General features: G+C 38.1%; 1 protein-coding gene across 2 annotated transcripts in view; it reads right to left on the reverse strand.

Annotated features, from left to right (window-relative positions):
• The window catches only part of PLD1 (phospholipase D1), a 505,989-nt gene that overhangs the window by 271,057 nt on the left and 211,459 nt on the right, over window positions 1-23,473 (reverse strand). For both annotated transcript variants that reach the window (XM_053710137.1, XM_053710138.1), the window contains exons 4-8: window positions 20,027-20,172; window positions 19,838-19,943; window positions 19,530-19,595; window positions 18,793-18,851; window positions 4,623-4,715 (exon numbers count right to left, since the gene is read on the reverse strand). In XM_053710137.1, coding sequence (XP_053566112.1) covers window positions 4,623-4,715; window positions 18,793-18,851; window positions 19,530-19,595; window positions 19,838-19,943; window positions 20,027-20,172 — 470 coding nt within the window. The remainder of the gene's footprint in view (window positions 1-4,622; window positions 4,716-18,792; window positions 18,852-19,529; window positions 19,596-19,837; window positions 19,944-20,026; window positions 20,173-23,473) is intronic.

A 23,473-nucleotide genomic window follows, 5' to 3' on the forward strand; every position in this document is an offset into this window, starting at 1 on the left:
AAGATAACGATATTATAATATGAGAAGCGGACAAGGGAGGAGGCATTGTCTTACAAGATAGAAGTGACTATCTAAAAGAGGCTAAGAGATTGTTATATGATATTAACACATACAATAAATTAAGATCTAATCCAACTAATTGCTTCTTGGAACAATATAAACATCTATTAGACAATGCAAGAAATCTAAAGGTTATAAACGAAAATGAATGGAAGTACTTGAAAAATGACACACCAGTAGTGGCATTATTTTACCATCTACCAAAAGTTCACAAATGCCTTGAAAACCAACCGGGTAGACCAATTGTTTCAGGCATAGGCTCCTTAACATCAAAACTGTCAGAGTATATTGATCATTTTCTCCAACCCCTGGTGCCGGGACTCAGATCATATCTGAGAGATACGCCCAACACTATACAAAAATTAAGTGGAATAAAGTGGAATGAAGGCTGGCTATGGGTAACAATGGACATCAATGCGCTATATACAAACATTCCACATGAAAAGGGAATACGAGCGATACAACACTGGTTGGAAAAGGACAACAAGCTTCACCATGACCAACAGACTTTTCTAATAGATGCAATAAGATTCACTCTAGAAAAGAATTATTTCATCTTTGAAAAAGAATATTTTCTACAAATAAATGTCACAGCTATGGGGACAAAATTTGCCCCTAGCTATGCCAACTTATATTTAGGCCAATGGGAAGAGGAGGTAATTTGGCATAACAATGTATACCTCCCCAACATAAAAGTATGGGGGAGGTACATAGATGACATCTTCATTTGGGATGGATCAACTAGCCAACTAGATGACTTTGTGTCAAAATTAAATGTTAATGATTTTAATCTATCCTTCACCAACAAAATGAATACTGTGGAAATAGATTTTTTTGGACGTCATTTTCTTCCATGAAGAAAATGAAATACACACAAAACTATACAAAAAAAACAACAGACAGTAATGGCTATCTATATGCCAAAAGTGGCCATAATAAAAATTGGATAAACAATATTCCAACAGGACAATTCCAGAGACTTAAAAGAAATTGTTCAAAAAATGAAGATTTTGAAAGAGAAGCAAAAGATTTAAGTGAAAGGTTTAAAGCCAGGGTATACAATTCCTATAAAGTGGGTGAAGCTCTAGAGAAGGTGAAAAGGATAAATAGAAATGATTTGTTGATAACTGGAATAAATAAAGAGTCCAAAATAGTAAACAGAAAAGAACAATCTGTGAACTTCATTACAACATTTAATGAAGGAGCACCAGAAATCAGAGAAATCTTAACTAAACACTGGCATATCCTCAAGAAGGATAATCTCCTTAATGAGGTAACAACCAAGGACCCAAAAATAATTTTCAGAAAAAACAAAAATTTTAAAAATATCTTGGCACCCAGTGAATTAAAGAATGTGGATATAAAAGACACCAATTGGTTGAATAAAAACACAATTGGGTTTTTTAAATGCAACAGAAAAAATTGTGTAGCCTGTACACATCATTTCTATAAGAACAAACCAACGAAAGAAATCACTTCGACAACAACTAATAAGAAATACAAGATTGAAAGTTTATGCAATTGTCGCACAGACTTTGTTGTGTACCTCCTACAATGTGGGTGTGGCCTGCAGTATATCGGACGAACCACAAGACCTTTTAAAAAAAGACTGCTGGAGCATATCAACAATATAGAGAATGGAGAAAAAACTCACAATCTCTCCGCGCATTATAAAGAAAAACATAATAAAGATCCCACATGTCTAAGGGGAACCATTATAGAATGTGTTCAAAATCATAAGCGAGGAGGAGACAGAGAGCTGAAACTCCGAAAAAGAGAGACATTTTGGATCTACACTCTAGGAAGACATTGGTTTGGCGGCATTTTTAACTTAAAATACTTTCTTATCCTCTATTTTTAAATCTAAATTTATTATCATGCTTTTTGGTCCATTAGATTTCTAGTCTGAATTGTAGTATACTGACCGGTTATACATAGTTTTTAATTGAACAATAATTTCAGAATTAGATGCAAAAAGAAACAACACTAGTTAATTTTAATATTTTTAACTTTTGATATTGGCATTATGTATGTAAATTTTAATAATTCTAATTACTATATTATACTACTGCTTTTAATTAACTAAATTATATAAACAGATATTTTTTTAAATAGTTCTTAATAAGTTTCATATAACCGCCTTGATAACAAATTTTAGATATAAACTAACATCATTTTTTTATGTTTTTAGATTTTTTTCCAATATTAATATACAGTTCTATGTTTCTTTTAGGATACTTGATCTAACAACAAAAAAATATTATCTAGGAGGTCTAATATTCCAAATAATAACTATCACTTTGATCTACCTATATATGATACTACCTATATATGACATTCCCTTTTTACAAACATATTACCTTAATCACAACTTTTAAAGCTGTATTACCCCCTTTTTTCTACCCCTTTTCTTGCTTAGCTCTATATCGTAAACAATGCATTGTAATAAAAATTATTTTTATTTTTACTTCTATTCTATCTTATCAAATCAGGTTTTAGAGATATTTTAAAGTATATATATATTTCTTATGTTTTTATAGGTTAATTAGTTTTTTCATATTAAATATATATTTCTCTAGAGAGTTTGATATTACTTATGTTTGATTTTACCAAAACGTATCAAATGCTAATAGTATAATCTGTAATCATATGAAAACGCAATATGTCATATACCGCAAATATTAGGTAAAAATTAAGGACATCTAACTCATGTTACTTATGGCTGTACATATGATACTGCCTTTTACCCATACTATCGCAATATTTATGAACAAGGGACTTGACATTTAACTAAGCAGTTCAGAATCCATGACTCGGGATTCCCATAGGCAGATGGCCGGTCATGTGATTCTTTCTTGCACCAATGAGAACTCTGTTTTCGGGGGGAGTGTGCCGCCGCTCCGCTTGAAAAACAGCACAGCCACCAGCTGTCTGTAAATCCTCTGATGAAGAAGGCTGACAAGCACTAATGCCTTTGAAACGCGTAAGGACTAGGACTAAGTGATTACTAAGTGATTACTACACCAGGACTGCTGTATATACTGCTGTATATTGGTCTCACTTTTGAACTTTAAATACGAAAAAGTTGAGCACAGCCCTTTGGAAAGAGTTTCTATCTTAATACTGTTGACTGGGATAACCGGTCTATGTTTTTATTATACCTCATACATATTTGAGGATACTGAATGTGAGTGCACTGTATGGAATAAAATATTTGTCACTGTTCACATACGGGGTTGCACTATTATTGCTTCTATTTGTTTTACATGCCCATGGCCGTCTGGTGAAAAGGGGTTTGTTTTATCCCCACAAAGACAAGTACTCTGACTGCAGTCCTGCAAGTGATCATCCTATACTCGACACAGCTGGTGACTCAAGGGAGTTTTCTACTCATACTGCGCGGCACTTACCTCATACTGATTGAGGTAAAGGAGTGTAAGTAGACACCCCTTAAGATATCTGCTTCTTGGATTAAAGGCAGTTTTTCTGATATAATTCATCTCTCATATATAGCATATACTTTTTATTTTCATTTTTATTATATTTTATTATCTTTGTATTTTTTAATTATTATTCTTTTAGAAGACCTACCACTATATATTATACAAACTTTCGATATGTGTTTTGTACGAAGTGTTTAGATTGTATTGTGTGTTTTATAATACTTACTATGTATTACTAGCTAAATAGGCTAACTATTTACTGTCTCCCTACTATTTTATTTTATTGCATTGGATTAGTGTTTAGCAACTATATATCTACCATAAGGATATTGGACATATTAGACTGATCTCACAAGTGACTTTCTATTTATTGTTTTGCAGAATAATAGCTAATTTAATATATATTATAAACATTTATATTATTTGCGCCCTACCTTTTCTATCATTTTCTCTTTTCTTTTATATATATATATATATATATATATATATATATATATATATATATATATATATATATACACATACACACACTGGTATATATATATATATATATATATATATATATATATATATATATATATATATATATATATATATATATAATGGAACGTTTTCGTGGTTCACAACCCCTTCATCAACCCAGAAAACGTTCCATTAAAGAATTTTTGGAAGTCCTGAGAGTGCATCTGTTTCTGTTACATATATATATATATATATAAATATAAATTCACAGAAGAAATGTCCAGGCACTCCACCGGATTAGATAAAAATATAAACTTTTATTTGATAGAAGATTATCATAAAAACAGGTAAGTCCATAGTTAAGTACACTAAGACTTGCAGCAAAATACACAAGAAAAGTGCAGAGTAGGTTAGCTGGGTTCCCATGTGGCAGACATGTTTCGTGCCTGTATGCACTTGTTCACTGCTCATGTATATATACATACATACATACACACATACACACATAATACACACACACAGAGTACAGAATATGTTTGCAATTATTGCACGTAAAAAGACATTTCCAAAAAAAATAAAAAATAGGATGAATCCAAACACATGCAAAAAGACCACTAAACTATTCAATCATATTTCATCATAAAAAAGTCCAAATACCTTTTTGACCAGCGATAGCAAGCACTCCCTTGTCCACAACAGTTTAAACCTGGTATTCTGTGACCACCGGATCTCTTCATTATCATTCCCTCTCTGTAATACATATTATGAAAAGGTATTATGAGTCTGATCTGGACATGATGCATGTAAACAAATCTGCAAGGATTAAATAAAAACAGTATATATAACATGCATACATTGCAGTTAGTACTAATACCTTGTTATATAGACTTAGATTGCCTTTTTCAGACTTCCTGATTGGTGGCTGATTGGCAGCTACAAGGATCACCATTGATTACTAAGTTGTATTATGAGAAATATTTTCTAATCAAGGAATATATCACTGGCAGTTTGGACTACATTAAAAAAATATTTATGCAAATATTTATTAAAAAAAAGGCTGATATTTATATATTTTTTGGAGAGAAAAAAAAGTATTTAAAAAAAGGTTTATTTGACGATTAATGTATAATATGTAACTACATATATGTTGCAAAAAATGTTTGTTTTTTTATGACATTTAAAAGTCATGAGTAAGTATTTGCTCAGGAAAAAAAGGCCTCTCTCTCTAGAGACAATCACAGGTAAAGAGCACTGGCGCAAACCATTATTTTTATAGAGTAAGGTCGCAAAAAAAATAATTTTCAACTTTATTCCATAAAACAGATGTGGTACAAAAAGACAAAAGACATGCCCTTTAGTGTGTAGATCAGCTTACGCGTTTCAGCATATTTGCCGTACTCACAGCTTCCTAATCATTTGTGGCTAATGGGCTTAATAAAGGGTGTAAAAACATTCAATTGGCTAAAGGGCATTTAACAGGATTAACTCTTTCATCACTGCTTAACCTATTGTAGACCTGAGATGTCATTTGTACACTGTCAATTTAATGACTTGTTAAATTCTATCACTACTTTCTAACTAAGGTACCACTTAAAAGCGTTATCTTACGTATAACTGGTGTTTTATATTATTTAAATAAAGGGGAAATATTAAGGGGAAATATTAGTATGTATGATAAACCATTTGAATAGGATTATAATTTTATGTCACTATATTTCATATATCCTGATTCTTGTATCTTGTTGTAATACCTATTCATTGTTTCCACTCTTACAATTTATCAAAAATAAATTTTCTCTTGTAAGGTGTATCCAGTTCACGGATTCATCCATTACTTGTGGGATATTCTCCTTCCCAACAGGAAGTTGCAAGAGGATCACCCACAACAAAGCTGTCTATATAGCTCCTCCCCTAACTGCCACCTCTAGTCATTCTCTTGCAGCTCTCGACAAGAAAGGAAGTATCAAGAGAGATGTGGTGAATTAGTGTAGTTTATCTTCAATCAAAAGTTTGTTATTTTTAAACGGTACCGGCGTTGTACTATTTTTACCTCAGGCAGAAATTAGAAGAAGAGTTTTGCCTGAGGTTTTTGATGATCTTAGCAGGTTGTAACTAAGGTCTACTGCTGTTCTCACACATAACTGAAGAGTATGGGAAAACTTCAGCTGGGGGAACGGCCTGCAGAATTAACTGCTCTGAGGTATGTTCAGTATATATAAGATGATAAGGTCTAGAAAATGCTGACAATGCCTGATATATTTAAGGTAAGCCTGATTGCAGTGATTTAACAAACGACTGGCATCATGCTTGCAGTAAAGGGTAATATTCATGTTACTTGTTCTTATGGCTTAGTATGTAAAACGTTTGCATGATTTATAAAGAACGTTTTTTACTGAGGGTGATAAATCTTTATTTGGGGCCTAGTTTTCCACATGGCTGACTATATTTCTCCTAGGAATAGTTATTTATGGCCCTTTACTTTGAGTGCATGGTGGGAGGGGCCTATTTTCGTGCTCTAATTGCGCAGTAGTTTTTACATTCTGAGACCTCCAGCTTCCCTGGAGGAGTCCCCTGACATATTGGACCTCTGTAAGGGTTTTTTGTGCCTACAAAAGTCGTTTTATGGGAAGGTAGGAGCCACAGTAGAGATGTGGCAGTTTGATTGTGACTGTTATAACGGTTTTACCGTTTTTTTGCTTCGTTTTTGAGCCTGAGGGGTTAATCATCCATTTGCAAGTGGGTGCAATGCTATTTTAGTCTATTATACACACTGTAAAAATTTCGTATAGAGTTAACTGCTTTTTTTCACTGTTTTGCAGTTTTTGTGGTTTTTTTTTTTCCCTTAAAGGCACAGTATCGTTTTTTATATTCTGCTTTTTCACATTAATTAAAGTGTTTTCCAAGCTTGCTGGTCTCATTACTAGTCTGTTAAACATGTCTGACATAGAGGAAACTCCTTGTTCATTATGTTTAGAAGCCATTGTGGAACCCCCTCTTAGAATGTGTACCAAATGCACTGATCTTACTATAAGTTATAAAGACCATATTCTGGCTTTAAAAGATTTATCACCAGAGGAAATTGACAAGGGGGAAGTTATGCCAACTAACTCTCCCCACGTGTCAGAGCCTATAACTCCCGCTCAAGGGACGCCAAGTACATCTAGCGCGCCCATTGCGTATACTTTACAAGACATGGCGGCAGTTATGAATCATACCCTTACAGAGGTATTGTCCAAACTGCCAGGGTTACAAGGAAAGTGAGACAGCTCTGGGGCTAGAACAAATACAGAGCTCTCTGACGCTTTAGTAGCTATGTCTGATATACCCTCACAATGTGCAGAAGCCAAAGCAGGAGAGCTTCTATCTGTGGGTGATTTTTCTGACTCAGGAAAGACACTTCAACCTGATTCTGATATGTCTACATTTAAATTTAAGCTTGAACACCTCTGCATGTTGCTCAGGGAGGTTTTAGCAACTCTGGATGACTGACGCCATTGTAGTCCCAGTGAAATTGTGGACTTGTGGCAAACGGTCCCTAAGGTGGAGGGAGCAGTCTCTACCCTAGTGAAGCGTACAACTATCCCTGTCGAGGACAGTTGTGCTTTTCTAGATCCAATGGACAAAAAATTAGAGGGTTACCTTAAGAAAATTTTTATTCAACAAGGTTTTATTCTCCAGCCCCTTGCATGCATTGCCCCTGTCACTGCTGCTGCGGCCTTCTGGTTTGAGTCTCTAGAAGAGGCTCTACAGGTAGAAACCCCATTGGATGATATCCTTGACAAGCTTAAAGCTCTTAAGCTAGCCAATTCATTTGTTTCTGACGCCACTGTTCATTTAACCAAGCTAACGGCTAAAAACTCAGGTTTTCAGATTCAGGCACGTAGGGCGCTATGGCTTAAATCCTGGTCAGCTGACGTTACTTCAAAGTCTAAGCTTCTCAACATTCCCTTCAAGGGGCAGACCCTATTCGGGCCTGGACTGAAGGAGATCATTTCTGATATTACTGGAGGAAAAGGTCACGCCCTTCCTCAGGATAGGTCCAACAAATTAAGGACCAAACAGACTAATTTTCGTTCCTTTCGAAACTTCAAGAGTGGCGCAGCTTCAACTTCCTCTAATACAAAACAAGAGGGAAATTTTGCCCAGTCCAAGCCGGTCTGGAGACCTAACCAGGCTTGGAACAAAGGAAAGCAGGCCAAAAAACCTGCTGCTGCCTCTAAGACAGCATGAAAGATCAGCCCCCGATCCGGAAACGGATCTAGTAGGGGGAAGACTTTCTCTCTTCGCCCAGGCTTGGGCAAGAGATGTCCAGGATTCCTGGGCGTTGGAAATTGTGTCCCAGGGATATCTTCTGGATTTCAAAGCTTCTTCCCCAAAAGGGAGATTTCATCTCTCACAATTATCTGCAAACCAGATAAAGAAAGAGGCATTCTTACATTGTGATCAAGACCTCCTAGTTATGGGAGTGATCCACCCAGTTCCAAAGAGGAACAGGGGCAATGCTTCTATTCAAATCTGTTTGTAGTTCCCAAGAAAGAGGGAACTTTCAGACCAATCTTAGATCTCAAGATCCTAAACAAATTTCTCAGGGTCCCATCCTTCAAGATGGAAACTATTTGAACTATCCTACCTATGATCCAGGAGGGTCAATATATGACTACCGTGGACTTAAAGGATGCTTATCTTCACATTCCGATACACAGAGATCATCATCGGTTTCTCAGGTTCGCCTTCCTAGACAGGCATTACCAGTTTGTGGCTCTTCGCATTACCAGTTTGTGGCTCTTCCCTTTGGGTTAGCTACGGCACCAAGAATCTTTACAAAGGGTCTAGGGTCACTCCAAGCGGTCCTAAGGCCGCGGGGTATAGCAGTAGCCCCTTACCTAGACGACATTCTGATACAGGCGTCGAATTTTCAAATAGCCAGGTCCCATACGGACATTGTGCTGGCATTCCTGAGGTCTCATGGGTGGAAAGTGAACGAAGAAAAGAGTTCTCTATCCCCTCTCACAAGAGTTTCCTTCCTAGGAACTATGATAGATTCTGTAGAAATGAAGATTTACCTGACAGAGGCCAGGTTGTCAAAACTTCTAAATTCCTGCCGTGTTCTTTATTCTACTTCTCGCCCTTCAGTGGCTCAGTGTATGGAAGTAATCGGCTTAATGGTAGCGGCAATGGACATAGTGCCGTTTACCCACCTACATCTCAGACCGCTGCAACTCTGCATGCTCAATCAGTGGAATGGGGATTACACAGATTTGTCCCCTCTACTAAATCTGGATCAAGAGACCAGAGATTCTCTTCTCTGGTGGCTATCTCGGGTCCATCTGTCCAAGGGTATGACCTTTTGCAGGCCAGATTGGACAATAGTAACAACAGATGCCAGCCTTCTGGGCTGGGGTGCAGTCTGGAACTCCCTGAAGGCTCAGGGCTCGTGGACTCAGGAGGAGGCACTCCTTCCGATAAACATTCTGGAACTAAGAGCGATATTCAATGCTCTTCAGGCTTGGCCTCAGCTTGCTGCGGTCAGGTTCATCAGATTTCAGTCGGACAATATCACGACTGTAGCCTACATCAACCATCAAGGGGGAACAAGGAGTTCCCTACAATGTTGGAGGTTTCAAAAATAATTCTATGGGCAGAGGTTCATCCATCTATCAGCTATCCATATCCCAGGAGTAGAGAACTGGGAGGCGGATTTTCTAAGTCGGCAGACTTTTCATCCGGGGGAGTGGGAACTCCATCCGGAGGTGTTTGCACAGTTGATTCAACTTTGGGGCAAACCAGAACTGGATCTCATGACGTCTCGTCAGAATGCCAAGCTTCCTTGTTACGGGTCCAGGTCCAGGGATCCCAAGGCAGATAGATGCTCTAGCAGCTCCTTGGTCCTTCAACCTGGCTTATGTGTTTCCACCGTTTCCTCTGCTCCCTCGTCTGATTGCCAAGATCAAGCAGGAGAGAGCTTTGGTGATTTTGATAGCACCTGCGTGGCCACGCAGGACTTGGTATGCAGATCTGGTGGACATGTCATCCCTTCCACCATGGACTCTGCCGCTGAGGCAGGACCTTCTACTTCAGGGTCCTTTCAACCATCCAAATATAATTTCTCTGCGTCTGACTGCTTGGAGATTGAACGCTTGATTTTATCAAAACGTGGTTTCTCCGAGTTGGTCATTGTTACCTAAATTCAGACTCGAAAGCCTGTCACCAGGAAAATCTACCATAAGATATGGTGTAAATATCTTCATTGGTGTGAATCCAAGGGTTACTCATGGAGTAAAGTCAGGATTCCCAGGATATTATCTTTTCTCCAAGAAGGATTGGAGAAGGGATTGTCAGCTAGTTCCTTAAAGGGACAGATTTCTGCTCTGTCTATTCTTTTGCACAAGCGTCTGGCGGATGTTCCAGACGTTCAGGCGTTTTGTCAGGCTTTAGTTAGAATCAAGCCTGTGTTTAAACCTGTTGCTCCGCCACGGAGTTTAAATTTAGTTCTTAAAGTTCTTCAAGGGGTTCCGTTTGAACCTCTGCATTCCATAGATATCAAGCTTTTATCTTGGAAAGTTCTGTTTTTGGTAGCTATCTCTTCGGCTCGAAGAGTCTCAGAGTTATCTGCCTTACAGTGTGATTCCCCTTATCTGATCTTCCAAACCTGGGTTTCTTCCTAAGGTGGTATCTAATAAGAATATCAATCAGGAGATTGTTGTTCCGTCACTGTGTCCTAATCCTTCTTCAAAGAAGGAACGTCTATTACATAATCTTGACGTGGTTCGTGTTTTAAAGTTTTATTTACAAGCTACTAAGGATTTTCGTCAAACATCGGCATTGTTTGTTGTTTACTCTGGACAGAGAAGAGGCCAAAAGGCTTTAGCAACTTCTCTTTCTTTTTGGTTAAGAAGTATAATCCGCTTAGCCTATGAGACTGCTGGCCAGCAGCCTCCTGAAAGAATTACAGCTCATTCCACTAGAGTGGTGGCTTCCACATGGGCTTTTAAAAATGAGGCTTCTGTTGAACAGATTTGTAAGGCGGCGACTTGGTCTTCGCTTCATACTTTTTCTAAATTCTACAAATTTGATACTTTTGCTTCTTCGGAGGCTATTTTTGGGAGAAAGGTCTTACAGGCAGTGGTGCCTTCCGTTTAAGCGCCTGCCTTGTCCCTCCCTTCATCCGTGTCCTATAGCTTTGGTATTGGTATCCCACAAGTAATGGATGAATCCATGGACTGGATACACCTTACAAGAGAAAACAAAATTTATGCTTACCTGATAAATTTATTTCTCTTGTGGTGTATCCAGTCCATGGCCCGCCCTGTCATTTTAAGGCAGGTGTTTTTTATTTTTAAACTACAGTCACCACTGCACCCTATAGTTTCTCCTTTCTCTTGCTTGTCTTTGGTCGAATGACTGGAGGTGGCAGTTAGGGGAGGAGCTATATAGACAGCTCTGCTGTGGGTGATCCTCTTGCAGCTTCCTGTTGGGAAGGAGAATATCCCACAAGTAATGGATGAATCCATGGACTGGATACACCACAAGAGAAATAAATTTATCAGGTAAGCATAAATTTTGTTATTATAGAGTTATATTTGCCTTTCACAATATCTATGAGCTAGCAAAAGCATTTCACATAGAATTTAATACTAAATGCTGCTTCTATATTGTTAGGGCTCACAGATTGCGCACAAATGCAAATCTGCCTTTTTTATAAATATCACCCTATTATTCTTAATTCTAGCCCAGATAGACCTCTAATGCCAATGATTTATAAGGTCATAGGCTGAATTTAATCCAGTTGGATGCCTAGTCCTTAACTGGAAAATCCAAAACACTTCTCTTCCAGCAAGTGTTGCTTCTCTGTCCGCACCTCTTCGTCCAGCATCCACAGTTTCTATTATGGTCCATTTAAAAGTTACACTCTCCTTATTATGGGCCAATCTGAAATGCTGTACAAGTGTGGTAGTCAGAGTGCCTGCCTTGATGTCAGAGAGGTGTTCCCTAATACTTACTCTTGTCTCCCTGGTCGTCATTCCTACATACTGTAGGTCACAGGCTGTGCAGCCTACTAAATACACTGTAAATTTACTTCTGCAATTCATGCATTTTTTGTGACTATACCTTTTGTTGGTCATACTGCATTTAAACCCTTCACCTATCAAAAGGTGTTCACACGCCTTGCATGTTATATTGCTACATTTGTATACGCCCTTGAATCTAAGCCAAGAACTGGGCTCATCTTTCTGTATGCTTTTAAGTTGCGTAGGGGCGAGAATATTACCCATAGAAATTCCTCTCTTAAAGGAGCATTTGCATCCTTTTTCTACTGTCTCTGCCAGAGCATTATCTGCAGCCAATAGTTTAAAATGCTTTTTCACTATTTGGCAGATTTTGTGATATTGTACACTAAAATCCGTTACAAAGAAAACTCCTTCATTTTTCTCTTTCTTTGGTCCTGCCTTATTTAGTAATTTCTCTCTATTACTGGATACTAAGTCCTTTCTAGCTTTACAGATGTCATGTGGCTTATACCCTCTCTTCTTAAGGTGGTCAGACAATTTGTCCGCATGCATTTCATACTGTTCAGCCTTACTACAGTTCCTTTTAAGTCTGGTAAACTGACCCTTTGCAACAGACCTAAAAATCTGTTACGGATGACTGCTCCTAGCGTGGAGGAGCGTCTTACCGGTTATTGGCTTTCTATAGACCTCAGTCTCAATACCGACATTGGGGATCCCTCTCAAGGTGAGATCCAAAAAATTGATCTTCGTTTTGTTGAGTTCAAAATTCAATTCAAGTGCCCCCTTGGTGGTTTATATAATCTACAGTCATGATGTTGTCCGTCTGGAAGTGAATGAACGGAACAGAGGCTAGTTAAGGTCAAGACTGAAGAGCTCTGAAGATAGCTCTGAGTTCCAAAATATTAAAGGATAAATGGGAACCCTTTGAGGACCAGAATCCTTGAGCTCCCTGACATCCCAAACCGCACCTCAACCTGAATGACTCACATACATGGTAAATATCTGCCTCACCAGCCTGAGAAAAACAATTCTTCTGGATAAGTCAGTCAGAGACCTTGTTATAAATTGACATTGGTTCACCAGCAGGAGAATAGATCGAATTGTCTCCCCTGCTTGAAGGAAGGGACACTTACAATCCTGTTTAAAATATTTTTAAGTCTAAAATTGGTCTGAAAGTTCCCTCTTTATTTGGAACTATGAACAGGTTTGACTAAAATCCTGTCCCTTGTTCTCTCACTAGTACCAGTACAATGACCACCATATCTTCTAGATCTTTCCCTGATCTCTTCTCTGGCTTTTTTGAAACGTGGGGCAGAATAAAACTTTGAGGAGGACATGATCTGAAACTTATCCTGTAAGAATGAGTGTGCAATGTGAGGCAGCAGCTAATGAGGCTAATAATATTCTATTAGTGTGTATTTAAAAAAAGGCATAGATACATGAGAAGAAATAACAATTATATTGCTATATAATTATGATATATTGTTCCAATGCAATGGTTCGTGACAAGAGGTCACAATTTAAGGTTAGAGGAAATGTGATTTAATCTCCAGCAATGTAAACATTTTTTCACTGCAAGACTAATTAAATTGTGAAACTCACTGCCTAAAGGTAGTGAATTGTCTATAGGAACAAAGTAAAAACAGTGTTAGAACCTTTCCTTTCAGTGATCGCAGCCAGTCCCGGTTCTCTCGAGCCGTATACTGGAATCTGTCTTTGTGCAATAGGCGGCGCCATGTCACTCAGGGAATAGAAAGTTGTTCAGATGTCTTGATTTTAATTTTTTTCAGCCGTGTGTACCTGAAAAACCCTCACTCCTTCCCCGATAGCGGTTTTCTTTCATAAGATAATGAGAGTCCACGAGCCCACGTGGATCCAATATTATTTGTTCATGAGAATGTGGAATCAAACAAACGCAAAGAAGAGTCACAGGGGACTTTGATTGGCTACTCCGGCGTCTGATGCAGGTATGTATTTGCACACTCCCAGCCAGGGATTTTCAAAGATATATTTGCATATAGATCTCGAGATATCTCTCTCTCTCTCTCTCTCTCTCTCTCTCTCTCTCTCTCTCTCTCTCTCTCTCTCTCTCTCTCTCTCTCTCTCTCTCTCTATATATATATATATATATATATATTCATATACATATCTCACTATAAATAGATATATCAGTCCAAAAATCATGACATATATATAGAGAAATATTTTTTTATAAATAACTAGAACATATTCCATTACAAAAACATTTTAGCAATATGAAATATTTGCATTTTCATCTTCACTTTTCGAGGAGAATACATCAAGGGCTTTGCGCAACTTATTAGGGTTTTTGTGAGTATTTTTTCCTTCTTGGGGGAATACAAGAACGTGCGCAATTTGACTGTTTGGATTACGCAGCTTAATGCACCTGCAAAATAAGTTATTTTGCAACTTGTAATAGCTGCACGACCCCAAAAGCAAAAAAGCCATTAAGTGCGCGGTGTTTCTGCAACTGATTTGTAATCTTGCCCTCTGTGTTTTATGGTTTAATGTGTCATTTCAATCGCATTGATTAGTATTTCTTCAGACCGGAGGCAGAATGGATATGCTATTAAAGGGACAGTTTTGTCACAGGTTACAACAGGTTTTGTACATGTTACATAATCCTGTGCAGAATTATGTAACATAAGGAATCCAAGTGATTGACTGGATACCAAATACTAAAAATAATAGGTTATTCAGATTAAGAAGACAGGAAACATATTGGATTCAAAAGTTAAAAATCTTACATCCAAAGGGTTTAAATGTGGCTATAGATATAGCAGCTATTATGTAACAAATACAATCCCTTTAGAATGGCTGTTTCTTCTTGTGCATTTATGTTTATTTAGCAGTGTATGTATTGCGCCAGATAGAAGTCTATATTTAGCTATTCTAGTTTGATGGAGATGTGGGAAGACCCTTATATAAAATATATAAAATGTAGATATATAATGTAATAGTAACCAGACATTGGAGTTGTTTATTTCCAGTATAACTATGAAGTGAATATTAGGGTTAATATAGAATGGGGTAAGGGGATTTGAGAATGCAGATGAATATGAGCATTTTTTGTATCAGTTTATATATTTGTAATATAACTTATATAAGGTTGTGTGTGTTTTTTATGTAATGTAATTAATTGTTTTGAATTTAACGATTTTTAAAAAAAATCAGTGTAATATATAAAAAAGTTTTTAATAGTGCTAGTATTTTTATGTATTTAGTTGTAGACTTGTTGTAACAGAAGTAATAACAAAGAAGGATCAGAATTTTGTTTATTACTTTAACTTGTATTCTCTTATTAAGAACAACTGCTGTGAGAGGCGGTTAGGAGGAAGCTTCAAAACTACCAATCGGATTGATCCTGGGTGGTTAAATGGAAGGGAAAACTATTTGACTATAGAGAATTTCACCCTCTTGAAAAAGTCTGGACGTTAGCGGACGAAACACGTAGAGGTACAGAGAGGTATACTGAACCAAACGAGCACCCGTAGTTCCAGAAAAGGGGAATTTACTTTCGGCTAAAGACTGAACTGACGATATTACCAAGGAACTTTATTATAAGTAACGCTTACCGCTCTGGGAAGTGGGATGCGTATAAGCGAGTGTGTTGCTTTTGAAAAACGTCTGTTTTTATCTGCCTATAAAGTATAACATTGTAAGTGCAATTTTATAGCGCTTGATTTTGTGACTTATTACGGTACTTGAGTCTGTTTTGCGTTTTTTCTTTCTAGAGTGAGGTTTCTACCCTGCCCCATTTGGTGTGAAGGATACATTTGGCAAAATAGCTGCATAGGACACTGTGCATTTTACATTTGGACGCTGCACTTTGGTAAAACTTTTACTAAAACAGTTTAAATAAAAAAAATTTAGATTTTTTATTATATTTTTATTATACTGCTGACTATTTGGAATTGGAAGTGGTCTTATTAAGGACAATGCAATTGAGAGATATTTGTGCAACTTTTCCTAGATTATATTTATATTAGTTTGCGTTTTATAAGGATGGCCATTTGATCTATTTTTTTTTTTTTACCTAATTTTGTAGCTAAAACTGTACTTACAAATGCAAAGCAATCCTTTTTTGGCACAGCAGTTTCTTTAACTAGTGCATCATGGCCTCATTGTCTAATCACAGCGAACCCAATCGCTCCATTACACTAACTGTAACGCAGCCGACAGCTTTTCCTTGCGTGGGAGCATTCTACATGTAGTTGAATCTGCTCACTGTGATTAGACAGTGAGGCCGTGACGCGCTAATTAAAAAAAAATTGTGTTATTACTTATTGCAATACTCAATAATATAAACATAAATACATACAGTGGGTATTGAAAAGAATAACCCCCCCTTAAAAATAATCACATTTTGTTGCTTTGCAGCCTGAAATAAACAGTTTTTGTTTATCCAGTTGTAATTACTCAGTGCAACTTATAACATCCAAGTGAAAGATATAACACCAACATGTCAGGCAAAAATAAAGACAATTCAAAAACAGAATCGCTGAGTTGGAAAGGATCACCCGCCTGGGGGAGTATTTTGTTGGACCACCTTTTGCTTTAATTACAGTTAGTCTGTTGGGATATGTCTCTACTAACTTTGCACATCTAGACTGTGCAATATTTACCCACTCTTCTTTGCAAAACTGCTCCAGTTCCTTACATTTGATGGTGACCGTTTGTGGTCTGCAGTCGTTAAGTCATGCCACAGATATTCAATGGGGTTTAAGTCTGGGCTCTGACTAGGGCATGCAAGGACATTCACCTTTTTCTCCTTCAACCACTGTGTGGTCATTTTTGCTGTGTGCTTTGGGTCATTGCATGTTGGAAGGTAAACCTTCTTCCCATTGACAACTTCCTGGCAGAGGGCAGCAGATTTTCCTCAAGAATCTGATGGTATTTTGCCCCATCCATTACTCCTTTTATCCTGACAAGTGCTCCAGTGCCTGCTGCAGAGAAACACCCCATAACAGGATATTACAACCTCCATGCTTTACTGTAGGTATGGTGTTATTTAGATGGTGAGCTGTATTGGATTTCCTCCAGACATATCGTTTGGTGTTGAGGCCAAATAATAACATTTTAGTCTCACTTGACCATAACACCTTTTTTCATGTGGCCTCAGAACCTCCTAAGTGTGTTATGGCAACGCTCAATCGTGACTGCATGTGGACTTTCTTGAGGAGTGGCTTTTTCCTTGCAACCCTCCCATACAAGCCACATTTGTGGAGAATTCGTAACATTGTTGTTACATGAACACAATGACCATGACCATTGTGTGTGCCGTTGAGAAGGTGATTAGCTACACTTGATTGAGTTAACAAGTAATTTTAGGAGGGGGTGATCCTTTTTCCAACTCAGTGATTCTGTTTTTGAATTGTCTTTATTTTTGCCTGACATCTTGGTTTTATATCTTTCACTTGGATGTTATAAGTTGCACTGAGTAATTACAACTAGATAAACAAAAAGTGTGTCTGTCTTTATTTCAGGCTGCAAAGCAACAAAATGTGATTATTTTCAAGGGGGGGGGTGATTCTTTTCAATACCCACTGTACACACATTAAATAAATACATTATATCTATGTATTTGCTATTTATCTTATTTTAAAAAAATTCTAAAAAAGGTGGATTATGTGCACCAGACCTGCCGAAGTTATGGAAAATCCACCCAAGTTTATTTTGCAATTGGTGCCCATATGTGCACCCAGTCCAACTTGTGAATACAGTCCTTATTACATTTTTTCCCCCATAAAGGAGGCTACATTTAGACAGAGCAAACCCACAGGTACAATTAGCAAGAATTAATAAAGGGATTGAAAGATCAAGATTGAAATGTGCATTAGTGCATTTCAATTTGAAATTTAAACATGTGTGCTCTGCATTTCCATGAGCAAAAATGCTTCTAGTAAAAGTGATTACGATTTTTCAGCAACATACACAAATATCCTGTAAAGGCCGTGCACCAGTATTCAAACACCATGCCTGCTCAGAGAGGTGGCTGGGGTGTGTATTACTTCTGAAGACATAATTTGTGTCCTACAAGCTACTGCTGGACCTCTGATTAGGTGTGAGGTGCTTAAATACTGGTTCTCTCACAGGATATGTGCATATGCTGCAGTATAAGTACTAACTTCTATTAGAAGCATTTTTGCTATTAGAAGTATATTGCAAACTTGCTTCTATTTCTAATTGAATACTACACTTATGCACATTTCATTTTGACCTTTCTATCCCTTTAAAGCTCAGCAAAAAAGTTTGAGGTCAGACCTTGGTGAGGGCACTTGGGCTTATCTCTTGGTCAATAGCTATAAGAAAACACAGTTTATATCTGTAGTTTTTCCTGTCTTAAAAGACCATTGATACAGTAGCATTGCATAATCAATAAGTGCAAAACAAAAAGTCAATGTAATAGCAATAGGATTTTTCTAACAAATTTCTAAATTCCCTTTAAATTGCCAGCCCTTCTATCTTGTGAGTCATTAGCCAATCACGTATACACTGTAAACTCTAGCATTGGCTCAGTAGGAGATGGTGCCTCAGAAAGTAAGACTATAAATAGATTGCAATATTTGATAATGGCAGTACATTGGTAAGTCTCTTAAAACTGCATGCTGTATCTGAACCATGATAGTTGAATTTTTACTTTAGTGTCCCTTTTAATACACGAATGGTAGCAAACAATTTTTTTTTTTATATGTGTGGTTAATCCCTAAAGGAGATTTGTACCCCATCTACACTGAGTTTATCTGCTTCAAACGTTTCAATGCCTTATAAACTCACTGAGAGTTAGAAATACGTACATGCCCTTTGGTCCAAGGTCATGAATAAAAGATAGCTGATTTACATCAATGAATTCTCTCTGAAACAAAAAAAATAATATTATTATCATAAGAAAAACACATTTAGATACTATAGCTACTTTGATGTCCCATTGTGGATTGAAGCATTCGTACTGGACCATTAAATGCAGTAGAACTGCTTAATCAAGAAATACATAATAAAAAGACAATGCAATGACATATAGTGCTCAAGATATGATCTATTTATCAAAAGGATACTAAAAGAACCAGGTAAATCTGATAATGGTGATCAGTATGTGAGCTATATGAATCATGAAACTTTATTTTTGTCCTGTTAATGAAGGTGTCTATATGCAGTACGTAGTTTACATTTTGTAATTCTGTGATGCATTTTATTTGAACAGTGAATACACAAAGTTTAGGTCATAGATATATTTTGTGTTCCTAGTAAGGTTATCTTGCATGAGAAACCTTTTTGCCTTGTGTTACAATGTGAACTTTTTACCACCTTAATTAGTGTAGGATAAAGAAGTTTAACCTCACTCATTGTGAAATACAACCGTTACTTTCCTACGTTACCTTTACCAAATTTTCTGTAACATATATTTCTTTTCTTCAGGAAAATGTATTACCATTGAAGCTCAAATTAAAATAGACTAGAGTACATTCTCTTAGGGAATGTGATGGAGACTTCCTAAATCATTGAACACAGAAAATAAAATACATTGTTCACTTACAGTTGCATGATAATTCCTGTACATTGGCATTTTCAGTAGTGCTGCTAAATAGTCTTCTAATTGTTTCTAGAAACCAAAAACAACATAAGTTTTATTACAGGGCACTGTTCATTCAAAAAAGCAAAACAAAAACCATAAAAACAGAATTTCAGCAAAACGATAAAGATAGATATCTTTAGAAAACTCCATACTTAGGTTAATCTTCTTTTGGTTTGTAAACAACAATTACAAAGCCTATACAAATTAGATTACAATCCTTTGTCACTAACTATGATGAAGTCATAATATAAAGCAATTCGTATATTTACCCTTCTACTTGAGGACTGTTCCTCTCGGACAATCTCTGCGCCTCGTGGTAGGCTTGGCATTGACCTGACATCTCCTCTTTTCACAGTTTGCCTTCGTACTGTGTGGCTGAGATAAATAACATTTCAGATTTTACTTATCACAGGCAAAATCTATCACATTTTAAACATGGTAATTCAACAAATCAATACCTCCTTGTAGGTATAGGGAGTCGGATAAAAGCTTTGTATCGAAGAAGCTCTCGGTGCAGGTCTTGAAAGTGCTTGTATTTCCTCTTTACTTGCCATGTAAACTCTCCATGAGTTAGCTCAATTGTGTAAATATTTACAACTGGTGCCTGAAAATGCAGATTATTGAAACAATGATTGATAAAGATATATATGTTCAACAAAATCATACAACTGCAATATGATTCTTAAGTAAAGATAATAGTTTCCATGGAACAAAAGCAAAGTTATTTCCCAAGTCTACTCAGGTGATGGTGTCCTCTAAAGTGAGCTCTTTTTCAGATCTACATAAACTAAAAATGTGACAGGAAAATCTTTTATACACAGAAATGTATTATGAGCTTCATACTTTCTTATCAAGACAAAAGAAACATTAGTTAGATTTTTTTGGTTCCAAAAGGCTGCTTTTCAGGCTATCACTGTTACAGAACTGTTTCATGGCTGCTCAAATTACCTCAGTTTAACCTCAAGAACAGGGGGTTCTACAAATACATTATGTGATTACTGCTCCACTCCTCTATTTCTAGGCTAAACACTCGGAGTTCTAAAAAACAGAATTTATGTTTTACCTGATAAATTTCTTTCTCCAACGGTGTGTCCGGTCCACGGTTTCATCCTTACTTGTGGGATATTCTCTTCCCCTACAGGAAATGGCAAGGAGAGCACACAGCAAGAGCTGTCCATATAGTCCCCCCTCTGGCTCCGCCTCCCAGTCATTCGACCGACGGTTAGGAGAAAAAGGAGAAACTATAGGGTGCCGTGGTGACTGTAGTGTATAAAGAAAGACATTTTTCAAACCTGACTAAAAAACCAGGGCGGGCCGTGGACCGGACACACCGTTGGAGAAAGAAATTCATCAGGTAAACATAAATTCTGTTTTCTCCAACATTGGTGTGTCCGGTCCACGGTTTCATCCTTACTTGTGGGAACCAATACCAAAGCTTTAGGACACGGATGAAGGGAGGGAGCAAATCAGGTTACCTAAACGAAAGGCACCACGGCTTGCAAAACCTTTCTCCCAAAAATAGCCTCCGAAGAAGCATAAGTATCGAATTTGTAAAATTTGGCAAAGTATGCAGGGAAGACCAAGTCGCTGCCCTACAGATCTGATCAACAGAAGCCTCGTTCTTGAAGGCCCATGTGGAAGCCACAGCTCTAGTAGAATGAGCTGTAAATCGTTCAGGAGGCTGCCGTCCAGCAGTCTCATAAGCCAATCGGATGATGCTTTTCAGCCAAAAGGAAAGAGAGGTAGCAGTAGCTTTCTGTCCTCTCCTCTTACCAGAATACACAACAAACAAGGATGATGTTTGTCTGAAATCCTTAGTTGCTTCTAAATAGAATTTTAAAGCACGGACTACATCTAGGTTGTGTAAAAAACGTTCCTTCTTTGAAACTGGATTCGGACACAGAGAAAGAACCACAATCTCCTGGTTAATATTCCTGTTAGAAATGACCTTTGGAAGAAAACCAGGCTTGGTACGCAAAACTACCTTATCTGTATGGAATACCAGATAGGGAGAAGTACACTGCAAAGCAGATAACTCTGAAACTCTTCTAGCAGAAGAAATAGCAACCAAAAACAAAACTTTCCAAGATAGTAATTTAACATCTATGGAATGCATAGGTTCAAAAGAAACCCCCTGAAGAACTGAAAGAACTAAGTTTAGACTCCAAGGAGGAGTCATAGGTCTATACACAGGCTTGATCCTGACTGAAGCCTGTACAAACGCCTGTACATCTGGCACAGCTGCCAGACGCTTGTGTAACAAAACCGACAGAGCAGATATCTGTCCTTTAAGAGAACTAGCTGACAAACCTTTATCCAAGCCCTCTTGGAGAAAGGAAAGTATTCTTGGAACCTTCATTTTACTCCAAGAGTATCCCTTGGATCTGCACTAACAGATATATTTTTTGCCATATCTTATTGGAAAATTTTCCTAGTCACAGGCTTTCTGGCCTGAACCAAAGTATCTATAACCGATTCAGAAAACCCACGCTTAGATAGAATTAAGCGTTCAATTTCCAGGCAGTCAGTTGGAGAGAGACTAGATTTGGATGTTCGAATGGACCTTGTACTAGAAGATCCTGTCTCAAAGGTAGCTTCCATGGTGGAGTCGATGACATATTCACCAGGTCTGCATACCAAGTCCTGCGTGGCCACGCAGGAGCTATTAGAATCACTGAGGCCTTCTCCTGTTTGACCCTGGCTACAAGCCTGGGAAGGAGAGGGAACGGTGGAAACACATAAGCTAGATTGAACGACCAAGGCGCCACCAATGCATCCACTAGTGTCGCCTTGGGATCCCTGGATCTGGACCCGTAGCGAGGAACCTTGGAGTTCTGACGAGACGCCATCAGATCCATATCTGGAATGCCCCATAGTTGAGTTAACTGGGCAAAGACCTCCGGATGGAGTTCCCACTCCCCCGGATGGAAAGTCTGACGACTCAAATAATCCGCCTCCCAGTTGTCCACTCCTGGGATGTGAATTGCAGATAGGTGGCAGGAGTGAATCTCCGCCCATTTGATGATCTTGGATACCTCTCTCATCGCTAAGGAACTCTTTGTTCCCCCCTGATGATTGATGTACGCTACAGTCGTCATGTTGTCCGACTGGAACCTTATGAATTTGGCCTTTGCTAGGTGAGGCCACGCCAGGAGCGCATTGATTATCGCTCTTAGTTCTAAAAATGTTTATCGGGAGAAGAGACTCTTCTCGAGACCATAGACCTTGAGCTTTCAGAGAGTCCCAGACCGCACCCCAGCCTAAGAGACTGGCGTCGGTCGTGACAATGACCCATTCTGGTCTGCGGAAACTCATTCCCTGAGACAGGTGATCCTGAGACAACCACCAGCGGAGAGAATCCCTGATTACCTGGTCTACTTGAATCTGGGGAGACAAGTCTGCATAATCCCCATTCCACTGTTTGAGCATGCACAGTTGTAATGGTCTTAGATGAATTCGAGCAAAAGGAACTATGTCCATCGCTGCGACCATTAATCCTATTACTTCCATGCACTGAGCTATGGAAGGCTGCAGAATAGAGTGAAGAACTTGACAAGCGCTCAGAAGTTTTGATTTTCTGACCTCTGTCAGGAAGATCTTCATTTCCATAGAATCTATTATTGTTCCCAGAAAGGGAACTCTTGTTGACGGGAACAGGGAACTCTTTTCTACGTTCACCTTCCACCCGTGAGATCTGAGAAAGGCTACAACAATGTCTTGTATGGGCCTTTGCTTTAGAAGGGACGACGCTTGGGTTAGATTGTCGTCTAGATAAGGTGCTATAGCAATGCCCCTCTGTCTTAATACCGCTAGAAGGGACCCTAGCACCATTGTGAAAATTCTGGGAGCAGTGGCTAAACCGAATGGAAGAGCCACGAACTGTCTTTCCAGGAAGGCGAACCTCA

Source organism: Bombina bombina, chromosome 4, assembly GCF_027579735.1.
Source record: "Bombina bombina isolate aBomBom1 chromosome 4, aBomBom1.pri, whole genome shotgun sequence".
Classification (NCBI taxonomy): Eukaryota; Metazoa; Chordata; class Amphibia; order Anura; family Bombinatoridae; genus Bombina; species Bombina bombina.